This window comes from Rana temporaria, chromosome 1 (assembly GCF_905171775.1).
Source record: "Rana temporaria chromosome 1, aRanTem1.1, whole genome shotgun sequence".
Taxonomy (NCBI): Eukaryota; Metazoa; Chordata; class Amphibia; order Anura; family Ranidae; genus Rana; species Rana temporaria.
In genome coordinates, this window is record NC_053489.1 from 303,951,555 (window position 1) to 303,972,150 (window position 20,596).

Sequence of the window (20,596 nt, forward strand, 5' to 3'; positions counted from 1 at the left end):
CACTACTTGGAAGCCAAAGACTCAGAACAAGCTTGTGCAAATTAAGAGCTCTATCCAAAACTTTTGGCAATACTGAAATGGGGGATGTTTGTATTCTACAAGGTGAGACCATAAAAGAGGACAATACACTTCCAACATTTATCACACACCCTTTGCAAACAACAGTGGGATATTATAAAATACAGAAGGGTACTCACTTTGCAGTTTCAATAAACCGTATGGCTTTATCTCTGTCTCCTTGTTGTTTGTATAATAGCCCCAATTCATAGTAAGTAAATGGGATTAAATAATGGTCATACTTCAGTCTCTTTTCACTGAAAGGTTTAAAAAAAAAAGATCAGAATGCAGACAAAAACTGTATACACCATGCATACCTGTAATGTTCTATATTATAAGAAATTAAATGAAATAACCCTCAGCAAACAATGACAGCAAACAATGACAGATCAGCCTTTATACTTCATGTAGTCAGAAGAATTAAATATATTCTGGTTTCTGGAAGTAACTGAAGATTGTGTGACATCTTGTTTAAATCAAGAACAGGAAATGGTACACAACATGCAATAAGCCATGGTTAGTCAGTCTACACTTGAAAACAAAATATTGTAGATGGCCACTGTGGTTAACTGCTAATAAATTCTTTAAGGATGAGATCATTAAAGATATCCATGAGTCTATAATCTATTGGGGGAAAGCAGCCACTGTATAAAACACATGTATTTGCTTTTACCTCTGTATGACTTGATTGAAACAAAGCTCGGCTTGTAATAATCTACCCAGATGTTTCAGGCAAAGGCCTTTTATCAACTGAACAAGGCACTGGTCATCTCCATAGTATTCGCTTGGATCTATTAAGACAAAATGACAATAAATGTAGATACATTTTGTCAATTTTTTTTTAAGTGGAAACAAAAATAAAAATGTCAGTTGAACGCATTTAAAAAAAGCAGGCATGGACAAAATGTACAAAAGCAATAGAGGTAAAACTATGGCATCTACAGTATGTACTTCAAGAAAACAAATCTCCTACCCCTTTACTAAAAGAAGCTGGACACTCCATAAGACATTACATCATCTAACATCGGATGCAGGAGAAAGCTTTTCCCAGATGTTCAGCAACCTTTAAACATTAGGATGTATAATGAACAGATGCTGCCACTGCTCAACTCCTCAGAAAGATAGTTAACTGGTAAATATGGTGACCAATTCACTCAGGTTGCAGTGAATTTTACAATTTTGTAGGTATACATAATAGCTTATTAATTAACCAGTGCCAGTACCTAAAGCGGAAAGACACCCAAAAGGGGAAGTTTTGGACACTAAATATTTTCGGGGGAGCGGATACCTGGTTTTGACAGTTGTCCACTCCCACTTCGGCTTGGATCCCCCAAGCCAGTGGTGTCAAACTCAATTTCATTGCGGGCCGCATCAGAATTATGATTGCCCTCAAAAGGGATGGTTATATCTAAGATTAGATGTCCAGCACATCCCCTCCCCTTACATTAGATGTCAAGAGCCACCCCACCATCAGAAGCGGAGTCCCCCACTCACCCTTACATCACAGTGCCCCCACTTTCCTTATTCTGCTGCTGGAAAGAAGCTGGATGCATTGCTTAAAAGCAGAAAGTAAGGGTCTGAAGGAGGACCAGAGGAGGGCTGGAGGTGCGAGGGCCACATAAAATGGCATGGAGGGACGGATTCGGCATGCAGGCCTTGTGTTTGACACCTATGCCCTAGGTGATCCAAGCAAAACTGCGTGCCACCCCCCCCCCTTTTGCCTGCAGCCTTCTGAGACATGTCACAGGTTCCAGAAGGCTGTGGGACTATTCACAAAGCACAGCACACTGTGAGGCCTCAAGGAGTCGCAGCCGACTACTCACAGATAACATGCCAGCACCCACAAGTCTAGTAAAGAACCGGCTCAGGTGAGGACAGGACTAGATCCTCGCACAGGTAAGTATCTGTTTTTTTAAGTCAGCAGCTATATTATTTGTAGCTTTTGAAGTTTCATTTTTTTGGCTAGACTAAAGATCCTCTTTAAGAACCTCTACTGAGAGGACAACACATGTGCAGGATTGCCAGATGTTTCCCCCTACCCAGCAGTTATATCCACAGCCCCATTATTTTCTACCAACTGTTTATTTGTATATTACATAATTACACCCAGCAGGTCTTATTTCTGTAACGAAAGGGGGACAAAAGGTGATCAGAAAAACTATTTTCAAATCTGTCCCCTCCTCTCCGAATGTGGGGTTCCCAGGGCTTTTGCAGTGCCCCAATGCCAGTCCAATAATCATACGATTCAGCAGGGATCATATCGATTGAGTGACAAATATTTATAGTCTATGAACAGTTTAGACTTTTCAGTCCTCTTTACAGATTAATATGCAACTCACAGCAACAGACTGTATAGCATATCTACAAAAAAATAGGATTAAAATCCATTTCTCTGAGTTCATGGACGGACACAGCAGCATTGACCTTAGGGTTATATATCCTTCCTTTTAGGAGAGACTAGGCAGAAAAAACAGCACTTAAAGTGTTAAAACACTTCTCTCAGTACAGCACCTCCCAGGGGGCGGGTCCCCCGGGTACATCCCACTCACTGCATCATGCAGTCCCAGGTCGTAATCAAGCAGTACAAACAAAGGAGGGGTGGGTGCTGTGTCCGTCCATGAACTCAGAGAAATGGATTTTACGGTGAGTGCAAAAATCCTATTTTCTCTTCCGTTCATGGACGGACACAGCAGCATTGACCTTAGGGACGTCCCCAAGCAGTGTCAAAAGAATTTTGAGGGGTGGGAAAAAAACACAGCAAACCAAGCTTCACCCCAAACAAACCAGTGTACCTCAACGGAGGAACTTCAACCTTAAACAGCCGCCTGTAAAACCTTGCGACCAAAAGGAGGCATCCGAAGATGCACCCACATCCACCTTATAAAACTTAGAGAAGGTGTGGATTGACGACCAAGTCGCTGACTTACATATCTGTAAAACAGACGCTTGATGGCGGAAAGCCCAAGAGGCACCGATCGCCCTGGTCGAATGCGCCGTAACCTGAAAGGGGGGCGCCCGCCCCTTTAGGGCATAGGCCTGGAGCACGACCTGTCTGATCCACCTAGAAATGGTGGCCCGACGAGCCCGCCAGAACTTTCTTAGGACCAGTCACCGACACGAACAGTGAGTCCGACGTCTGAAACGGAGCCGTAGCAGACAAGTACACCCGTAGGGCTCGAACCACGTCCAAGGAATGCAACCTTTGAAAGGAATGACGGCTGCGGCCGCAGCACCACCGTATCCTTATGGATGACTAATTAGGGAGCCTTGCAAGACAAGGCTGCCAGTTCAGATACCCGTCTGACCGAGGTAATTGCCACCAGAAAAACCACCTTCTGAGTCAACAAAGGAATCTTTCGAATGTCCTCAAAACGGAGCCTCTTGAAGCACCGAAAGGACTAAATTCAAGTCCCATGAAGGCAGTGGAGGACGCACAGGAGGGGCCACATGCCGAACCCGCTGCACAAACGTAAGCACCATGGAGTGCGCCGACAAGGGTCGCTGAAAGTAGACGGCTAAAGAAGATCTTCTCTCAGGGGTAGACGCCAAGGGACGTCTGCCACCAGACGCACCAGGTTCGCGTACCAGGGATGGCGCAGCCAGTCCGGAGCGATTAGGATTGTTGGTATCCCCTCGGCTTCCACTCTGCGCAGCAGGCGAGGAAGAAGCTTCAGAGGAGGGAAGGCGATAGTGAGCCCATGGTGCCACCAACGCGTCTGACGCGTCCACCTACGGGTCTCTCTTGACCTGGTCACGAACCGTGACACCTTCCGATTGAGACGGGGCGCCAGAAGATCCACGTCTGGAGTGCCCCACTTGTGGCACAAACTCCGGAACACGTCCGGGTGTAGCGACCATTCTCCTTGGTTTAGTGTTTGGCGACTTAGATAGTCGGCTTGCCAGTTCAGCATCCCCGGAATGTACACGGCCGACAGAGCCGGAACGTACCTTTCGGCCCACCGGAGGATGTTCGCAACTTCCGTTGCTGCAGCCGAGCTCCGTGTGCCCCCCTGATGATTGACGTATGCCACGGCCGTGGCGTTGTCAGACTGGATCCTGACCGTTCGGCCCTGCAGAGCCAGAGACCATATAGATAGGCACAGCTTGATCGCCCGGAGCTCCAGGACATTGATAGGTAGGCGGGACTCCTCCTGTGTCCAGCACCCCTGGGCTGACTGGACACCCCAGACACCCCCCCAGCCGAAGAAGCTGGCATCCGTCGTGACCACCGTCCAGTGGCACGGCAGAAACGATTTCCCGGTCGGAAGTACCGGAGATGACAGCCACCACACTAGGGAGGACCTGACCAGTCGGACTCACCCGAATCTGGTAATCCAGAGACGAAGGAAGCTTGTCCCAACGTAACAGAATCTCTTTCTGCAACACTCGAGTGTGGAATTGAGCATATGGAACCGCCTCGAAAGAGGCCACCATCAGACCCAGCACTCTCATGCAAAAGCGAAGCGACGCCCACTTCTGGGTCGCCAACCGCTGCACCGCAGACTGCAGTGTCTGTAGTTTTTCCGTTGGGAGGAAAACCCTCGCCTCTGAGGAGTCCAGGACTAACCCCAGGTATTCCAGCCGCTGAGATGGTACCAGTACTGACTTCTGGGTATTCAGTAGCCAACTGAATTCTCGGAGGGTCTGACAGGTGATAGACACATCCTCTTCTAATTCTGAGCTTGAAGAAGCTCTCAGGAGAAGGTCGTCCAGGTATCCTACGATAGCAATCCCGCGCTGCCTCAGAAGGGCCAGAATCGGAGCGAGCACCTTGGTGAAAACCCGTGGTGCCGAGGCCAGGCCGAACGGGAGGGCCACAAATTGAAAGTGGTCCTCTCCGACCGCAAAACGCAGAAATCTCTGGTGTTTTGCGCATATGGGGATATGCAGCTACGCGTCCCTGATATCCAAGGATGCTAGAAAATCCCCCTGATGGAGCGCTGCCAGTACTGAGCGGATCGACTCCATCCTGAATTTTTGCACGTTGACAAAACAATTGAGGGCCTTGAGGTCCAGGATTGGACGGACCCCTTCCTTCTTGGGGACTACAAACAGATTGGAGTAAAACCCCTGAAACCGTTCCGTTGAGGGAACCTGTACAATCACTCCCCTGACCAGCAGATCCTGGACAGCCCCTGACAGAGCCTTCCGGCGTTCTGGAGGAAGCTGGCGGTTGGAAGGAAAAAATCTGTTTGGTGGACAAGAGAGAAACTCTATCTTGTACCCCGAGGAAACTACATCGCAAACCCCTTTCGCGGTGCGGGGTGGCTTGCGGAACCCAAAGGGGACCGGCATCTCTGATGCCTCCGCCGAATCCTCAAGTTTCTGAGTATCCCGCACCGCAGTGATAAGAGCTCCAACAAACGCCTTATCATGCGCTGACCCTGAGGCAGAGTCATCCTCGCTGTCCGTGTGGGCGAAGCCTGCGTCATCTGATATGACGGAACCAGGGCCAGATGCAGTAGCAGGGCCCAATTCCGTAACAGAGACATCCCCAGAAGAAGGCAGAGGGAGGGGGCGCTTTTTACCACCCTTCTGGCCACTCATCGCTTCAATCCTGGCAACAAACGCCTTAAGGACTGCCGTCATAGCATCCACCGAGGCCGCAGGAACAGGGGCACTAAGGGTTAACTCTGGCATGCTTGGGGTAGAAGCCTCCAGTTCGGACGCCATGCTGACCCACCGTAAATGCCACCCTTGTACTGCAAGGCAAGACCCACAGGTCACCCTCCCGGCCGCAACAGAGAGCAGGGGACCCCCCCAGAGGACTGACCACCCGCCCAGGCTGTAGTGCTGCTGAGAAGCTGAAAACGCTGTCCGTGCTGTGCCGTCCCTCAGGAAGTGTGCTGAGAGCCTTGGCGCCGTTATTCTGGTCACTAGAGGCCAAAACCCTTTCCAAGATGGCCGCCGACATGCAGAAAAACAGCATGCGGGCTACAAGAGGAGCGCGTCACCGGCAAAATGGCGGCCATACACGTGTTTTAAAACATACAGTTACAAAAAAACAGCAGAACACAGTAAAAGCACACACGGCATCATAAAAGACAAAAAACAGCACCCCACAGCAGCGCAGCCCCCCGGCAGTGACGGAGCCCCCCAGGCGGACCCCCCACCTCACGGCCATCACCCAGAATGTGGGGAAGGAGGGAGAGGAAGGGAGAGAGGAAAGCAGGGCGGACCCTTGATCGACCTCCCCAGGAATGCACCAGCCGAACCACCATGCCAAGGCAAGGGGATACTACTTACCCATCCTGCGACAACTGGCTGGAGGCATTCCAGACAGACCCAACGTCCGCAGCAGACACGGCATGGCTGTCGGCCCGGCACACTGACTCAGCCATAGATACCGGTCATATCTGTGCCCTGTAGCATATAGCTCACGGGGCATGTCGTGGACGGCCCAGCGCATAGCTAAAGGCCGGCACACGCTCGATGGCCGAACATGGGGGGACTACAAGGATCGCAGATCCAGCCCGTCACCCAGTCGGTAGTTGATTGTAGATCCCAGGATCCCAAAAAATTAAGGGAAAAACAAGATAAAAGCGACAAAAATCGCAGAAAAAAAAAAAACGCCAGAGCACATGGGCCCAGAGGAGCCATGTCTTCTCCTAACGCTAGGCAGAAAAAAAATGGGACTGCATGATGCAGAGAGTGGGATGTCCCCGGGGAAACCCGCCCCCTGGGAGGTGCTGTACTGAGAGAAGTGTTTTAACACTTGAAGTGCTGTTTTTTTCTGCCTAGTCTCTCCTGAAAGGAAGGATATATAACCCTTATAAGGTCAATGCTGCTGTGTCCGTCCATGAACAGAAGAGAAATATGTGAAAGCAAACAAAAGCACATCCTCACAAATCTTCTAACACACATCACTTCTATTCTTTTGCAGGTCAAATGTTTGAATAAGTAAACTTAGACCACTTCTGTAGCTTAATAAAATGCTTATTTACACATTCAAACTTACTTTTGTCATTTTGTAAAGCAGTCTCTGCTTTTTCAACTGTTACCAGGAGGTTTTCTGTGAGGTCAGCCCTCCTCCCTACGATTGTGAAGCCATTCCACACATACATCATTTCCTGTAACATAAGAAACGCACGCAAATATAAACAGACTGAAACACAGAGTAATTACAACAGACTACCCAGAATGCTAAAATATGCATGCTCCTATGCACAGAATACTGAGATGTTACAATAAAGTTATAATTGGAGCATTTATAACATTTTATACATACGCACACACACAATCTTTTTTTTTTTCCCCACACAAACTTTTAATATACCGGTACTATCTGAGACCGTGAAAATTGTGTCTGCTAGCTGGATGGAAGACTGCATCCTATATGCAAAATGCATTTTTTATAACCTGTACCATAATCAAGAAAGAAAATATGTACAGAACCACTAAACATGCCCTTGATATGTTATAAAGGGCTTGTATCCATTCCTGTTGCATTGCACCATGAATAAAAATCTGATCACTTTATGCAACGGCACATACGCAATCTTTTTCCTAGTACCCAAGAAGCCACAGAACCTAGGGCATTCTAATATGCTTAACACAAATATTGCCGCTGAGTCCTTAGAGAAGGTAGCCATTTTCTTTATACCTGATGGCCTTTCCAGTATCCCCTCTTGTTGTAGGGTAGCACATAGGGGTGCTTTTACAATAAAAATTTCAAAGCTTTTGCAAATGTTACTGAACTATTTTCTCGCCAGGTTGAATGTTCATTATTCATACAGAATAGAGAGAAATAAGAACAAATATTGCAATATGGCCACTAGATGGATCTGATGGCCCTAGGAAATACTTAAAAGCGGAGTTCCACCCAGAAATGGAACTTCTGCTTTTTGGATTCCTCCCCCCTTCCGGAAAAAAACAACAAAACATCTCTATATTTACCTGCTCTGTGCAATGGAATTGCACAAAGCAGACCTGAACCTCCTCTTCTAGGGTCCCCCTTCTGTGCTCCTGGCTGCTCCTCTGTCCAGTGCTCACTCCCAAACCCCGCTGCTGTGCCCATTGACACGGTCAGCAGGACTCAAACCACTTTAAAAATGCATTTTTGAGAATTTCTGGAGCTTGTCAAAGTTGTCAAGGAGAAGGGACCTTGGTTCTAAACGTAGTTTGATCAATCTATTTTTGAGATCGGGATGTGGTCTGAATACTTGTTAACAGGTTGTCAATGTGCTGCCTCCTTTGCCTTTTATCCCTTGCCCCCAATTGGATGAATAGGCCATGAATAAAAGCCTTATGTCATGGAGTATAGCTGCATAAGAGTCAGATTTCAGAAGCCTTCTGTTCATACGCCACAGGTAGGCAGGAGGAGATCTGGAACAATTGTCTATAGTAACCCATATAGGAGAATGGTCCAACCAAGTGGTGGGGAGTATGGAGAAGTCTGATACTTTATAAAGGGTCCATTGATCCACGCGGAAGAGGTCAATTCTTGAGTAACAATTGTGGCATGGTGAAAAGAACATATAATAAACGTTCTTCCTCATGTTGGCAGCGACAAACATCGTAAAGTTGAAAAGGTTGGTAGGAGAGAGCCCAGAGTCGGTTTACATCTTTTAGGGGACGAGAAGTTTATGAGAGGATCCAGGGTATGTTAAAATTGCCACATCAGATGATAGAGCCCTGTTGGATACTGCCAACTTTCTTGTGAAGTTTGCGTAGGAAACGCAGTTGATGCAAATTCAGGGCATATACAGTTACAATGATGTACTTGCCATTATTTATAGAGCAGCGAAGAAGGAGGAAGTGCCCTTCTTCATCTTTGGTGCAGTCTTGTAGTTGGAAGGAGAGAGAATTATTGATAGCAACAAGGATGCCCTTTTTTGCCGGGGGCCCCAGCAGTAAAAATATTGTTGAAATTCTTATCGGAGCATTTCGGTGGGTTCTGAGCATGAAAGCGAGTCTCCTGTATGCAAAGAACATCGCAGTTAGATTGTGTCGCTTGTTTCCATAACGAAGCTCTTGGCTGGGTGGCCGGGTCCTTTGGTGTTGAGGGACAAGATTTTGATGGTCATAGTGGATGGAATGTGAATGGAGAAGTTGTAGGTAATGGAGGTTGAGATTGCAGGCGTTGAAAGGGTTGCTGTTAGAGATCACCACAAAGGAGTTAGAGCAGAACAGCAGTAACAGTGAAAATGTAACTTGTCAGAAACTTCAAGACAGTAACTATAATACAGGCAACTAGCTTCTGTGTAGGATACCGACGAGAAGCACAGCAAGTCTTTTCCACAAAAGAACAGACAACAAACAAGAAAAAAAAATGGGCACAATGCCCAACTCATTTCCTAAACAGTGGCACAATAGTGCCAAGGAAGAGACAATGGGGGTAAAGAGTTCCAAAAGGCCGAGTGCGGCCACTCATCGGGAGGGATATTGGAGTTGCAGGACAAACCAGGGCAAGTGCTAGCTGGGTTTGTTCCTGCTAGAACGTGCTGCTCCTGATGTGATCCAGCTGTACATTGATCCGTTGGTGTGGACGTGGAGGCATCAGGAATAATGTCCCAGCTTTGCAAGAGATGTAAACCTTCCCAGAGAGATGGCACTATGTGCTTGGAACTATTATGTACGATTGCGATTTTAGCTGGAGCAACCCATTGGTATGGAATGGGATGGTTGCGGAGCACCTTGGTTATTGTGTTAAGTTGCCTGCGGCGTTGCATAGTGTGTTGAGATAAGTCTGCAAATAGCTGCAGCTGTAAATAGGGATCAGGTAGGGTGCCCAATGATCTTGCTTTCTGCATGAGTTGCTCTTTGACATGAAAGAAAATGGATGCAGAGTATTCCATCCCTAGGAACTGATTCTGACAGGAAGGGGGGTTTAGGAAGTCTATGGATGCAAATGATTAACAATTTAATGTTCTTTAAATCTGTCAGTAGAGCTTTAATCAAGCCCCTAGCATATGCAGCTAGGTCATGAGCCTGAACAAATTCCGGGACACCGTGGAATTTTAAATTGCGCAGGATCCATCTTCGATATCTGCCAGTTTGTCTTTGATCCACTGGTGTTCTTTAACGTGATCGTCATTTGCGTAGACAAGATCATTGGCAGTAGAGGCATCGGCTCCCATATTTGTTTCAACATGAGAAATCCTATTCTCAAGGGTAGTAATCAAGTGATCAAAGATTAAAGAGTGATCAAATTTTTGGAACAGTGTGAGCATGTATGCTTTAAAGGGAGCTCCGCAGGGACATCCGTATGTCTTTTAATGTGTGATCCATGAAAGGTTTCCCTGCAGTAGGATAGGATGCTATGGTATCTGATTGAGAGTCCTGTGATCCCTGAATGGCAAGGTGCTGGCTCACCTCATGCAGCTCTGACACCTGAGCGGTCGCTGCTCAGCCGGCTGATACATAAATTCAGTGAGTTTTCTTGGGCATCTGTCCCCCTTTCTCTTCAGCGACATGCCGCTGGGCAAGAGGGCGTGTGGATTTGGAGTGGCTCACCGATCTCTGGAAGTGCCGTCAGATGCTATGATCCCAGCCTGATGAGAGGAGCTTGTGAACTAGCCGTCCATACTGCGCACCGGCCACGCCCCACTTAAAGATTGACTGCTCATCTAGTGGCCACAGTGCAAGTTTTCCCGTTTCCGACTATGAAGAACATTAGCCCTGGAGAAAATAGCCTAACATTAAATTTTTGTCCCCATTCACACAGAATAAATGTAGTTATACAGATCACGGGTGCATGCCTGGATCCTGCAGACTCTCAGTACACTGTCTCCCCGTACCTCTGATACTGGCAGACAGTTACTGAATGACGGGAAGACTAATTGGACTAGGAAGCGCCATCGCAGTTTATTGAGAGCTACAATCAGACGGTACTTGTAGTTCATTCATTCACAGAACTCTTTAAGTAAATGACACAGGAGTGTGGGCATGCCGTTTTAAAATTTTGACAGTGGGGGTGGGGAGAAGGTCCCCTCTCCCGCTGTCACAGGCAGGAGGGATCAGGGGGAAAAAGGATGTAGGAGTTGGAACATGTTGCATGTTCCACCCTAAATATGATTTAAGGACTTTATTTACAGGTTTTTTCCTTTCCATTTTAGATGGACATATATTACAAGGAAGCGCTGCTTATTTTTTGGTTTATTTAGGGCTAATAACACACCTTTAAATCCAGCGTATCACAGGAATCTGTTTATGTTTTTGAACAGACAAAACATGGAAAAATATGCCTACATTGGAGATTTGTACAGATTTTTATTTTACTTTACATAAATATACTCTTTGGGGAAATGGGCTGGTCCACGGTTGTGTATGGGCTATGGGTAGATTCTGCAGCTCCTGGGTGATCAAGATTACACTGCAGATTGGAAGCTTTTTATTTACCATGTCACCTCACAATAGTTTTCATAAGGAAATGTTTACTTTAGGTTGATTAAACCAAGCCAGAATTTTATTGGCAATAAAAGGGCTGGCAAATGGATTACAAGGTTATCAGGACATACATATTATCTGATTTCTGAGATTTTGCCAATTTTGAAGCAAAATGCAATAAAACATTAACAGCTGTTAAGAGTGCTTATCTATTGATGTGTATGGAGTCGGCTGGAAATACTCTGTAGCAGGGGATTGTTTTCATGAAACTTTGCACCCCAGTGTAAATATCCAGTGAAATTGACATCTGTAGCAATCAAACCTCTTCGCTTTATAAGCAACTTTTGCCAGTCTTGCTACAGAATATGCACAGAGGTCAATAGGACTGATAGCAAATGCTGACAGCAGCATTGTGTACAGTGATGGGAAGAAACTGCTGAGGACATTTGTGGCAGTGGATTGGGATATTGATGTTCCAAAGTTTTAGAATTATGGTGCACTGGCTGCTCCAGCTACCCTCAAAACAAAGTTTAACTCTGCCTGGACGTACACTTTTAAAGCCAACATTTGCATGCAGATACCAAATATATATAGCACTCACCAAGGCTGGCAAGGTCAGTTTTACAGGATTAGCTGCTGAATATCTTCTAGACTTTCTGACTGCAAACTTTTCTGTAGGGATTGACTTTCCAGCGATTCTTTGTTTGAGACCTTCTACTTGTCTGAAATAAAAATAATTTATTTGTATATTTTTCCATAAAAATTAAGCACAAAGCCTTTGCAATAGCGTTGTTTCAGTCTGCTCTGTAAAAATAATATGTTAATGTCATCCCCTCAGCTTTATTTAGAATGTCCTAAAAACATAAAAAAAAAAAACTGACATTTCACAGTGATCTTTCATTTTATTTTTTGCATACAAATAAATGCAAATATATTTCATGGTGATCTTTTATTTATTTTTTAATACAAGAAAATGTAAATATTTATGATGACAGTACTGTATACAACTCCCAATTCTTTATAGAGAAGCAATACCAATATGAAGAAAGATATTAGATCTTTAGTTTAATATTGTAAATGGCTTTGTGCCTACACAGTACAGGCATCAACTTCCTGTAGTGGGCAATTTTGACAAAAGAACTTCATGGCAGACCTCAACAATTGACCAGGATACGTTTTTTAAACTTGCAAACTTTCCAAGTTCAACATGTTTTATGCCAAAATCAATTACAAAAATAATTTGTCATTATCTAGGGGAAATAAGCAAGCACAAATCGATAAAGATAATTGTTTTATCAACACAGCTTGCTGATAAGAACAGAATTTGTTTTATTTACACTGTAGTTACAGCTCTGTGCTAATAAAACGGTGACAGTCATTGGCCTTCTTGACACTTGTCAATTATCTATGGTACAAATATGGTTCAAATTTCATGAACATACAATCTATAACTGAAGCAATGTCTCCAGCTTTAGTTTAAAACCTGATTGGAAATCACTGCACAATACAGCGATACATTTTTCTCAAAGCAATATTAAAGGATAAGTTTACCTTTAGGAACACGTTACATGTTCCACTCAATTTTAGGGTGGAACATGCAACATGCTCCCAATGCTGCTGCAGCCGCTCCCCCGTCCCCTCCCTATGGCAGCAGTACCAGCTGTCAGTTTTTGAAACCAGCTCTGTTTATGAATGAACTGAAAGTCCCAACAGCCTTAGCGGAGTGCTGTGGTAGTTCATTGAGTCTTCCTGTAAGGGAGTATCAGCTTTCCTGTATTGGATGTATGGGTAAGCAGATACACGGACAGTGTGTAGGAGACCTGCATGGCATCAGAAATCTCCTGTTGGCTGGTGCAATGTTTTACAGGCTCCCAATTTAAAAAATAAATGCACAATTGTTTACCTGCAAAAAGATGTGCATTATTTTTTGTATAAAAGTGAACTTATCCCTTAAACCCAAAAAATGCATAATATTGCAGCTTACAAATCATTAGATGTGGTGGATGCATTAGTGTTCTTTTTTTAGGCTTTTTTTTCTCAGTTTTTATCTGGTAATCTAGCCAGCATCACACCTTGTGTATTAGAGTGCCCCCCACTCTGGAAGAAGAAGCAACAGAGACACCTTTTGGCGTCAGCATCATCAGTGGGGAGTGTTAAAAGCATTTAAAAAAGCAACAAATAAAATATTCCCAGCAAATTTACCAGCCAGCTTGCAATAAACCTTATTAACCCTGTCTAACAGTTCACATTAAAACTTTGTTTTTAATGTGAACTGTTAGACAGGGTCAATTCCGTTTGTTGCAAGCTGGCTGGTAAGTGAGCTGGCAATTTTTCTTTGTTGTTTTTTTGACATGCGTTGCCCTTCCATTTGCTCCTTGCTACAAAGGCTAGTTATAGGTCAGGGTGGTTGCAATTTGTTTGTATTGTTGTTGAATTGGTGAGAAGATGCACTGGATACCTTCACTGCCATTGTGCTATTGCTGGGAGTCTAGTGCATACCTTCCTCCTATTGAATCTAGCCATTATTATATATGAACTCCAACTCAGGAGACTCTCAAAAATATAGAGTTAGGACTGCAGCACACTAGGGTGCCATGAAGTGGCCACTGCAGCTAATGCATATATTTGCAAATGTGTGCAAAAGAAACCCCTTATTTTTAACATGAACTGTTATTAGACAGGGTCAATTTGGTTTGTTGCAGACTTTGTCCAGTCCTCTAACTGCTACATCTGCAGAACAGCTTGTTTTGTTGAAAAACAAAAGGACTTACTGGCTAGATAACCAGGTGAAAATAAAGGAAAGAAAGCCTAAAAAAGATACAGCCGTCGCATCTAAGAATTGGTAAGCTGTAATATAATAAATGTTTGGTTTTGAGTTGAATACCGCCTTAAATCTAACATAAAATGTATTATAAAACAAGTGTTACCTGAACAAGGCAACTAAATCTTCTCCAGTGCTTGCAACGGCATCTTCTGGCAGCATGCTTAGGATTGCAGCTTTTTGGAATACATAAATTGCCTAGAAGACATAAGTCATTGATTGTCACAAAACAGCAGCAGTTGAGGCGCATGTGAGGAGCCCAGAGGATGGCTGCTTGAGCCGGGAGCTCCTCACCACCCCAGTCCAGCGGTGCCTGTAAGTAAGCCAAGAACAGTCTGGAAGTCGTGCCACCGCTACACACAGCACCCCCAGACACCAGGGCACCCCTCTATATACTTGGATTAATTAAAGGGACACATTAAAGCTGTTATTTTGCTGTTTAAAAACACTGCAAAAAACGGCAGAAATCCAAGATGGCTGCTGCTGCTGCACCTCACAAGAGCAGAGCTGAGGAGATGCCTGAGGGAAGGAATCTTTCAGAAGCGGCTCCCCTACTTTTTAACCCCCTGGTTCAAGTGAATAATCAGCAAGATATACCCCCCTCAATAAATTCTGCAGAACCCCTGGTAGGCTGTAATATGGAGGACTTTGCAATTCCCCTCATGGGACCTAACATAGGAAATCAGGCTGCTCAATTCTCTGTCAGCCCCCTGACTGCAGCCTCTGCATTCTCAGTGACTGATTTATATCAGGCACTGGCTGAACTTCTGGATAGGGGACTTTCTCAAACTGCTACCAAGATAACAGGAGAATTAAAAGCAGATTTTCAGAATTTGGGCACCAGAATTGAAGCTATAGAAAACAAGCTTGATCAAACTGTGGCAGCCACAAACCAGAACTCAGAGCATATCCAAACAGTACAGGAGCAATTGGATGTGGCCCTTTCCAGGATCGACGAATTGGAGAACAGATCCAGGAGGTATAATATCCGGATCAGAGGTCTGCCTGAATCCATCACTGACATTCCAGCAGCGGTACAAAATGTGATCCAGGGTCTGATCCCTAACATTCCTCAAAACCGCCTAGAGCTTGACAGAGCCCACAGAGCCCTGGGGCCACCCAGAAAGGACGGCTTACCGCGGGACATCATCGCCAAACCTCACTTTTACACAGTAAAGGATGAAGTCATGAGACTAGCACGTTCTGTGCCCAATGTTTTGTGTCAAGGTCATCCCGTCCAAATATACGCAGACCTTTCTCCCTCCACAATGCAGCGAAGGCGGTCATTGAAACCGCTACTTCTAGTCCTGGCCCAAAAGGATATAAAATATAAATGGGCATTCCCCTTTGCGGTCAAGTTCTCAGAAAAAGGGAAGAATTACTCCTTCTCCACTTTCCCTGATGGTGAAAGATTACTTCTACGCCTTAAGCTCATATCGCAAGAACCCGCCATGGATACTTCTCATAGTATTCCAAATACTTCCAAGAGACCGACCCCCACCAGTCCTCAATCCCTGCTCTGGACCAGGTCAAAGTCCAAGAAGGCTAGAGACGGCGGACCCATCTGACCTTGGTTGACACATTGGTCATATTCACCTTGAACTTTAGAGGATCTCGGATGGACCTAAGCATGAGGATTAGACTTTCTCTGATCAGCTTAACAATTTCTTGGACACTTGCTATTACACCGTTACTTCACTTCCTTAAAAGATCGGCCCCCTCTTTTTTTTTTTTGCAGGGGGGTGTCCCCACCTTGATTTTGCGGTCCCTCCCTCCTCGATTCCCTCAGAGCGGAGGACGGGGGGACTTTCGGGTCGGACCTAGATCCGACCGAACTGGGTCTTGACTTACTTGATTCCTTCCAGTTACTGTTTTTGAAAATTGTTTCATGCATTTTTTCAGGGGCGCCCTGGCTGGGGTGGGCCCCATGTACCTCCGCCTTTCCCTCAGACTCCAGAAGGTCTCTGGGGGCGAGGTCGCTTGTTCCCTCCTGGAGCAAGCTTGACTTGTTCTACCTTGGTAGAAATTCTCGAGGGCGTCTCCCAACCCCCCCCCCCCCCCCCCGAGAATGTATTTTCGCTTTTTTTACCTATTCTCCTTTAGTTGGATTGGGAGACCTTCCTTTCATCTCTTTTTCTCTTTCGATTCTGTTCTTTCCTTTTCTGTTCCTTGCCTTTCCCACATGTGCCTAACCTTTCAATATTTTACAGCTTGCATTACCTACGAACAAAGGGTGTTCACCTGGCTGCCTGATGTCCATCCTGACAGCTGGCAGGTTTGGGAGAGCGGAAGACATCTAAGGGTGAGTGGAGGTGGAGACAGACACAGTGACTTTTCGGATCCCCATGGCTGATCACGTACAGAGCTCCCTCAAAATAGCCACACATAATGTTCAGGGCCTGAACTCCCCCGTCAAAAGGCGAAAGATCTTTAATAGTTACAAAGCGCTCGGACTTGACATCCTCATGATACAAGAGACCCACTTTCCTGGGCGGTACAGTCCCAAATTTGTCCACTCTCATTTTCCCCTTTTCTATTTGGCTAATGCTGAGAATAAAACTAAAGGGGTTGCAATTTTTCTCTCCAAATCCTGTAACTTTGAATATCTCTCTGACTTCAAAGACCCAGAGGGAAGGTTTATATTGGTTAAGGGCAAAATTGAGGGTCATCTTTACTCCCTGGTCTCATACTATTCTCCCAACAAAGGGCAAGACAAGTTTTTCCAACTAATCTTGGATACTGTAACCCCCCTTATGGAAGGCACAGTCATTTGGGGGGGGGATTCCAATGTGGCTTTTGACCAAGGTTTGGACAAATCCAAACCTCCATCTGCCCAACTTACTAGACCCACTAGGGTCAGCCTGAAAATTGCCAAATTACTCCATGACAGGGGGATGACGGATGTCTGGCGGGAGTCTAATGCTTCAAAAAGAGACTACACCCATTACTCTCACCCGCATAATACCTATGCCAGGATTGACCATATTTTAATTCCTTCATTTGTCCTTCCGGCAGTGATCAAGGCCCAAATCAGAGACACGGTCCTGTCTGACCACTCCATGGTCATCATGTCCATGCGCACTATAGCCGGTATGGCAAAGAGTGGACATTGGCGGCTAAACGAGTCCATTCTCTCCAATCCAACCACAACAACAGAAATCAATAAAGCTCTTCAAGAATATTTCACAATTAACAATGTTGAGGATATCTCCGCAGAGACCCTATGGGCAGCCCATAAAGCTTGTATTAGAGGTAAAATTATTCAGATCTCCACACGAATCAAAAGAGAACACGAAGCGGACGTTGTGCGATTGGAGAGGTCATACAGGACCCCAAGGGCACAACACAAAAAGAAACCGTCTTTAGCCTTACTAGAGAATATTGACAAGCTGAGACTAGAACTTAATTTAGTTCTCACAACAAAAGCGGAGAGATCTCTCCGCTGGAGTGGCAATAAGTTTTACACCCAAAAAGAAAAGATAGGTCAGATGTTAGCGACCAAATTGTCCCCTAAAACAAGGTTTCATTCCTTGCCCAAGATACGCATAGCGGGTCAAGAACCTACGGCCAATCCAAAAAAGATTCTGGAAGCATTTCAAACATTCTATTCTAACCTGTATAGTGCTCCTCCACAGCTTCCCAGGGACTCGATCGACGATTTCCTGGACAGCCTATCCATCCCATCCTTAGACACAGAACATAGAGACAGGTTGGAAGCACCTTTTTCGGTTGAGGAGGTGGCGACAGTAATCAAGGGCCTCCGTAAGGGTTCAGCCCCAGGCCCAGATGGTCTATCAGTCCCCTATTATAAAACATTTGCAGATACCCTAGTCCCACATATGACAAACTTTTTTAATTTCAAGACTCAAGGCTCCCCCTTGGGTACACAACTGAATACTGCATACATTACGGTTATTCCAAAACCGGAGAAAAATCTAGAAGAAGTTTGTAATTACCGCCCCATATCCCTGATAAATAATGACCTAAAAATTCTTACAAAAATTCTAGCTGTCCGCATCTCCTCTTTCATTGGTAAATATATTCACAAGGACCAAGTTGGGTTTATCCCAGGTCGACAAGGCCCAGATCAAGTGAGAAGGGCAGTAGACATTGTCTCAATCTTGCAATCCAACTGGGACAGAGGTCCGAAACAACAAGGCTTTCTCCTAGCACTTGATCTGCAGAAGGCCTTTGATTCTGTGTCCTGGCAATATCTCCTCCTCCTACTAGAGCGATGGGGCTTTGGCCCGAGATTCCTGGGGGTGATACAAGCTCTCTATTCCAACCCCAAGGCCCTAATCCGAATCCAAGGGTACTATTCTTCCCCAATAGACATAGCTAGGGGTACCAGACAGGGATGCCCTCTCTCCCCAATCATTTTTGCAATGGCAATTGAAACCCTGGCAACAGCTATCCGACAGAACCCTGACATTTTGGGTGTATCATGTGGAGATCAAATTCATAAATGTGGGCTCTTTGCCGATGATTTACTATTATTTCTAACCTCTCCCATTACTTCTTTACCAAACCTCTACAGGGTAATTTCAGAATTCTCTAAAATCTCTGGGCTTCAGGTTAATTATGCCAAATCACAAGCCTTGAATGTGTCCCTCCCACCTTCCACAGTATCCCTCCTCCAACAGTCATTCAAATTTGAATGGTGTCCCTCATCCATCAAATATCTAGGGATTTCCTTAACAGCGCGTACAGAATCCCTATACACAAACAATTATCCTCCCCTATACCGAAAACTTACAGCAGACATGAATAACTGGGCCAAATATGAACTTTCCTGGCTAGGCAGAATTAACTCTATAAAGATGACCTTGCTTCCTAGAATCTTATATCTATTTCGCTCCCTTCCCATCCCCATCAGAAAAGACCAGTTGCAGTCTTTACAAAGCAAAATACTCAAATTCATCTGGGGCAAGTCAGGTTACAGAATCCCCCAAAACACCCTATATAACCATAGGAAAAGAGGGGGGCTGGGATTACCGCATCTATATAAGTACTTCTTAGCCGCCAGGCTGGCTCAACTATCAGTAGTTTACTCCAAATTTGATAAACCGGACTGGGTCCATATAGAGAAACAGGCTGTCCCCCATCTTTCCCTAGACTACTTACTTTGGTGCCCCCAAAAGAGAAGACCACCCATTTTGTCCCCCTCCCTCTCTCAATCTTACGCCCTTTGGGATAGAATCCGTCACCTTCCAGCCCTGGTTTCGAAAGCGCAACCTCTAGCCAATGTATTTCAAAATCCAAATTTTCCACCTGGAATGGACAATAAGGCCTTCAGTTGGTGGTTGGACAAGGGCCTGTACTGCATAGGACACTATTTCACAACCAAGGGCCCTCTTACCCTAGACCAGTGTTTAACCAAGTTGGATCTCCCTGACACTGAAAAATTCAGATTCAGACAGATATCACAATTCCTACACACTCTATGGACGGAGAGACCTCTACCTCCCAAATTCACAGACTACGAGCTCTGGTGCGGGCAGGCCATGGGACAAAGGGGAGGAATATCTGTCATCTACTCTTCCCTCACTCGCCCGACCGAGAAGTCTTCCTACATGATGGCATGGGAGGCCGACCTCCAACTTGAATGGGACCTGGAGACCTGGCAAGCGGCTTGCTTTGATTCATTTCAGGGTATCTTAAATACTTCCTTGATTGAAGCAAACTTAAAAGTTCTCATGAGGTGGTATATGACTCCCGCCAGACTTGCGGCCATCTACCCATCATCAGATCCCAGTTGTTTTAGAGGATGCCAACTCCTGGGTTCGATGGTGCATGTCTGGTGGGAATGCCCCCGAATTAGACCAGTCTGGAAGAAGATTTTTAACCTCATCTACACAGTCACTAAATGCTCGGTCCCCAGGTCAGCATCTGTTGCTCTCCTAAACGCTCGGATTCCGGGTATATCCAAGCCCAATCAGAAGCTGATCCGATTTATGCTCCTCGGGGCTAAAATTACCATCGCTAGGGCTTGGAAACAACCCAGGGTTTCCATTAAAGCAGTAAACCGCAAGATTTTGTGGATCATGATGCAGGAAAAGCTGGCCAGCATCCTATCTAACACGAAACAAAAATTTGAAGCTGTATGGGAACCATGGGCGTCCCACTGTGGTTTATCTCTAGATACTGGGGTACACCCTGGGCAACCTGCATCCTCCAGCTCTAGTTAGGCACATGCTCCCTTCCCTTTCTTTTTCTCTTCCCCCCACTTCTCTTTCTCTTTCCTACCTCTTATCCTTTTAAGATAGTTGTTTGACTTACGGGTAATGTTTTATATTCGTTTTTTTATAAAAAACTATTTGGCAACACTATAGGCCTAATTGAATTCGTAAGTACAAGCTAGAAGTGCAGTGAAGTCAAATTCGAACCCAC

At 45.4% G+C, this 20,596-nt stretch overlaps 1 protein-coding gene across 1 annotated transcript in view; it reads right to left on the reverse strand.

Moving 5' to 3' along the window:
* Positions 1-20,596, reverse strand: part of TTC39B (tetratricopeptide repeat domain 39B) — a 171,846-nt gene that overhangs the window by 4,118 nt on the left and 147,132 nt on the right. The window contains exons 14-18 of the mRNA XM_040358523.1: positions 14,313-14,404; positions 11,987-12,107; positions 7,016-7,127; positions 731-848; positions 198-314 (exon numbers count right to left, since the gene is read on the reverse strand). Coding sequence (XP_040214457.1) covers positions 198-314; positions 731-848; positions 7,016-7,127; positions 11,987-12,107; positions 14,313-14,404 — 560 coding nt within the window. The remainder of the gene's footprint in view (positions 1-197; positions 315-730; positions 849-7,015; positions 7,128-11,986; positions 12,108-14,312; positions 14,405-20,596) is intronic.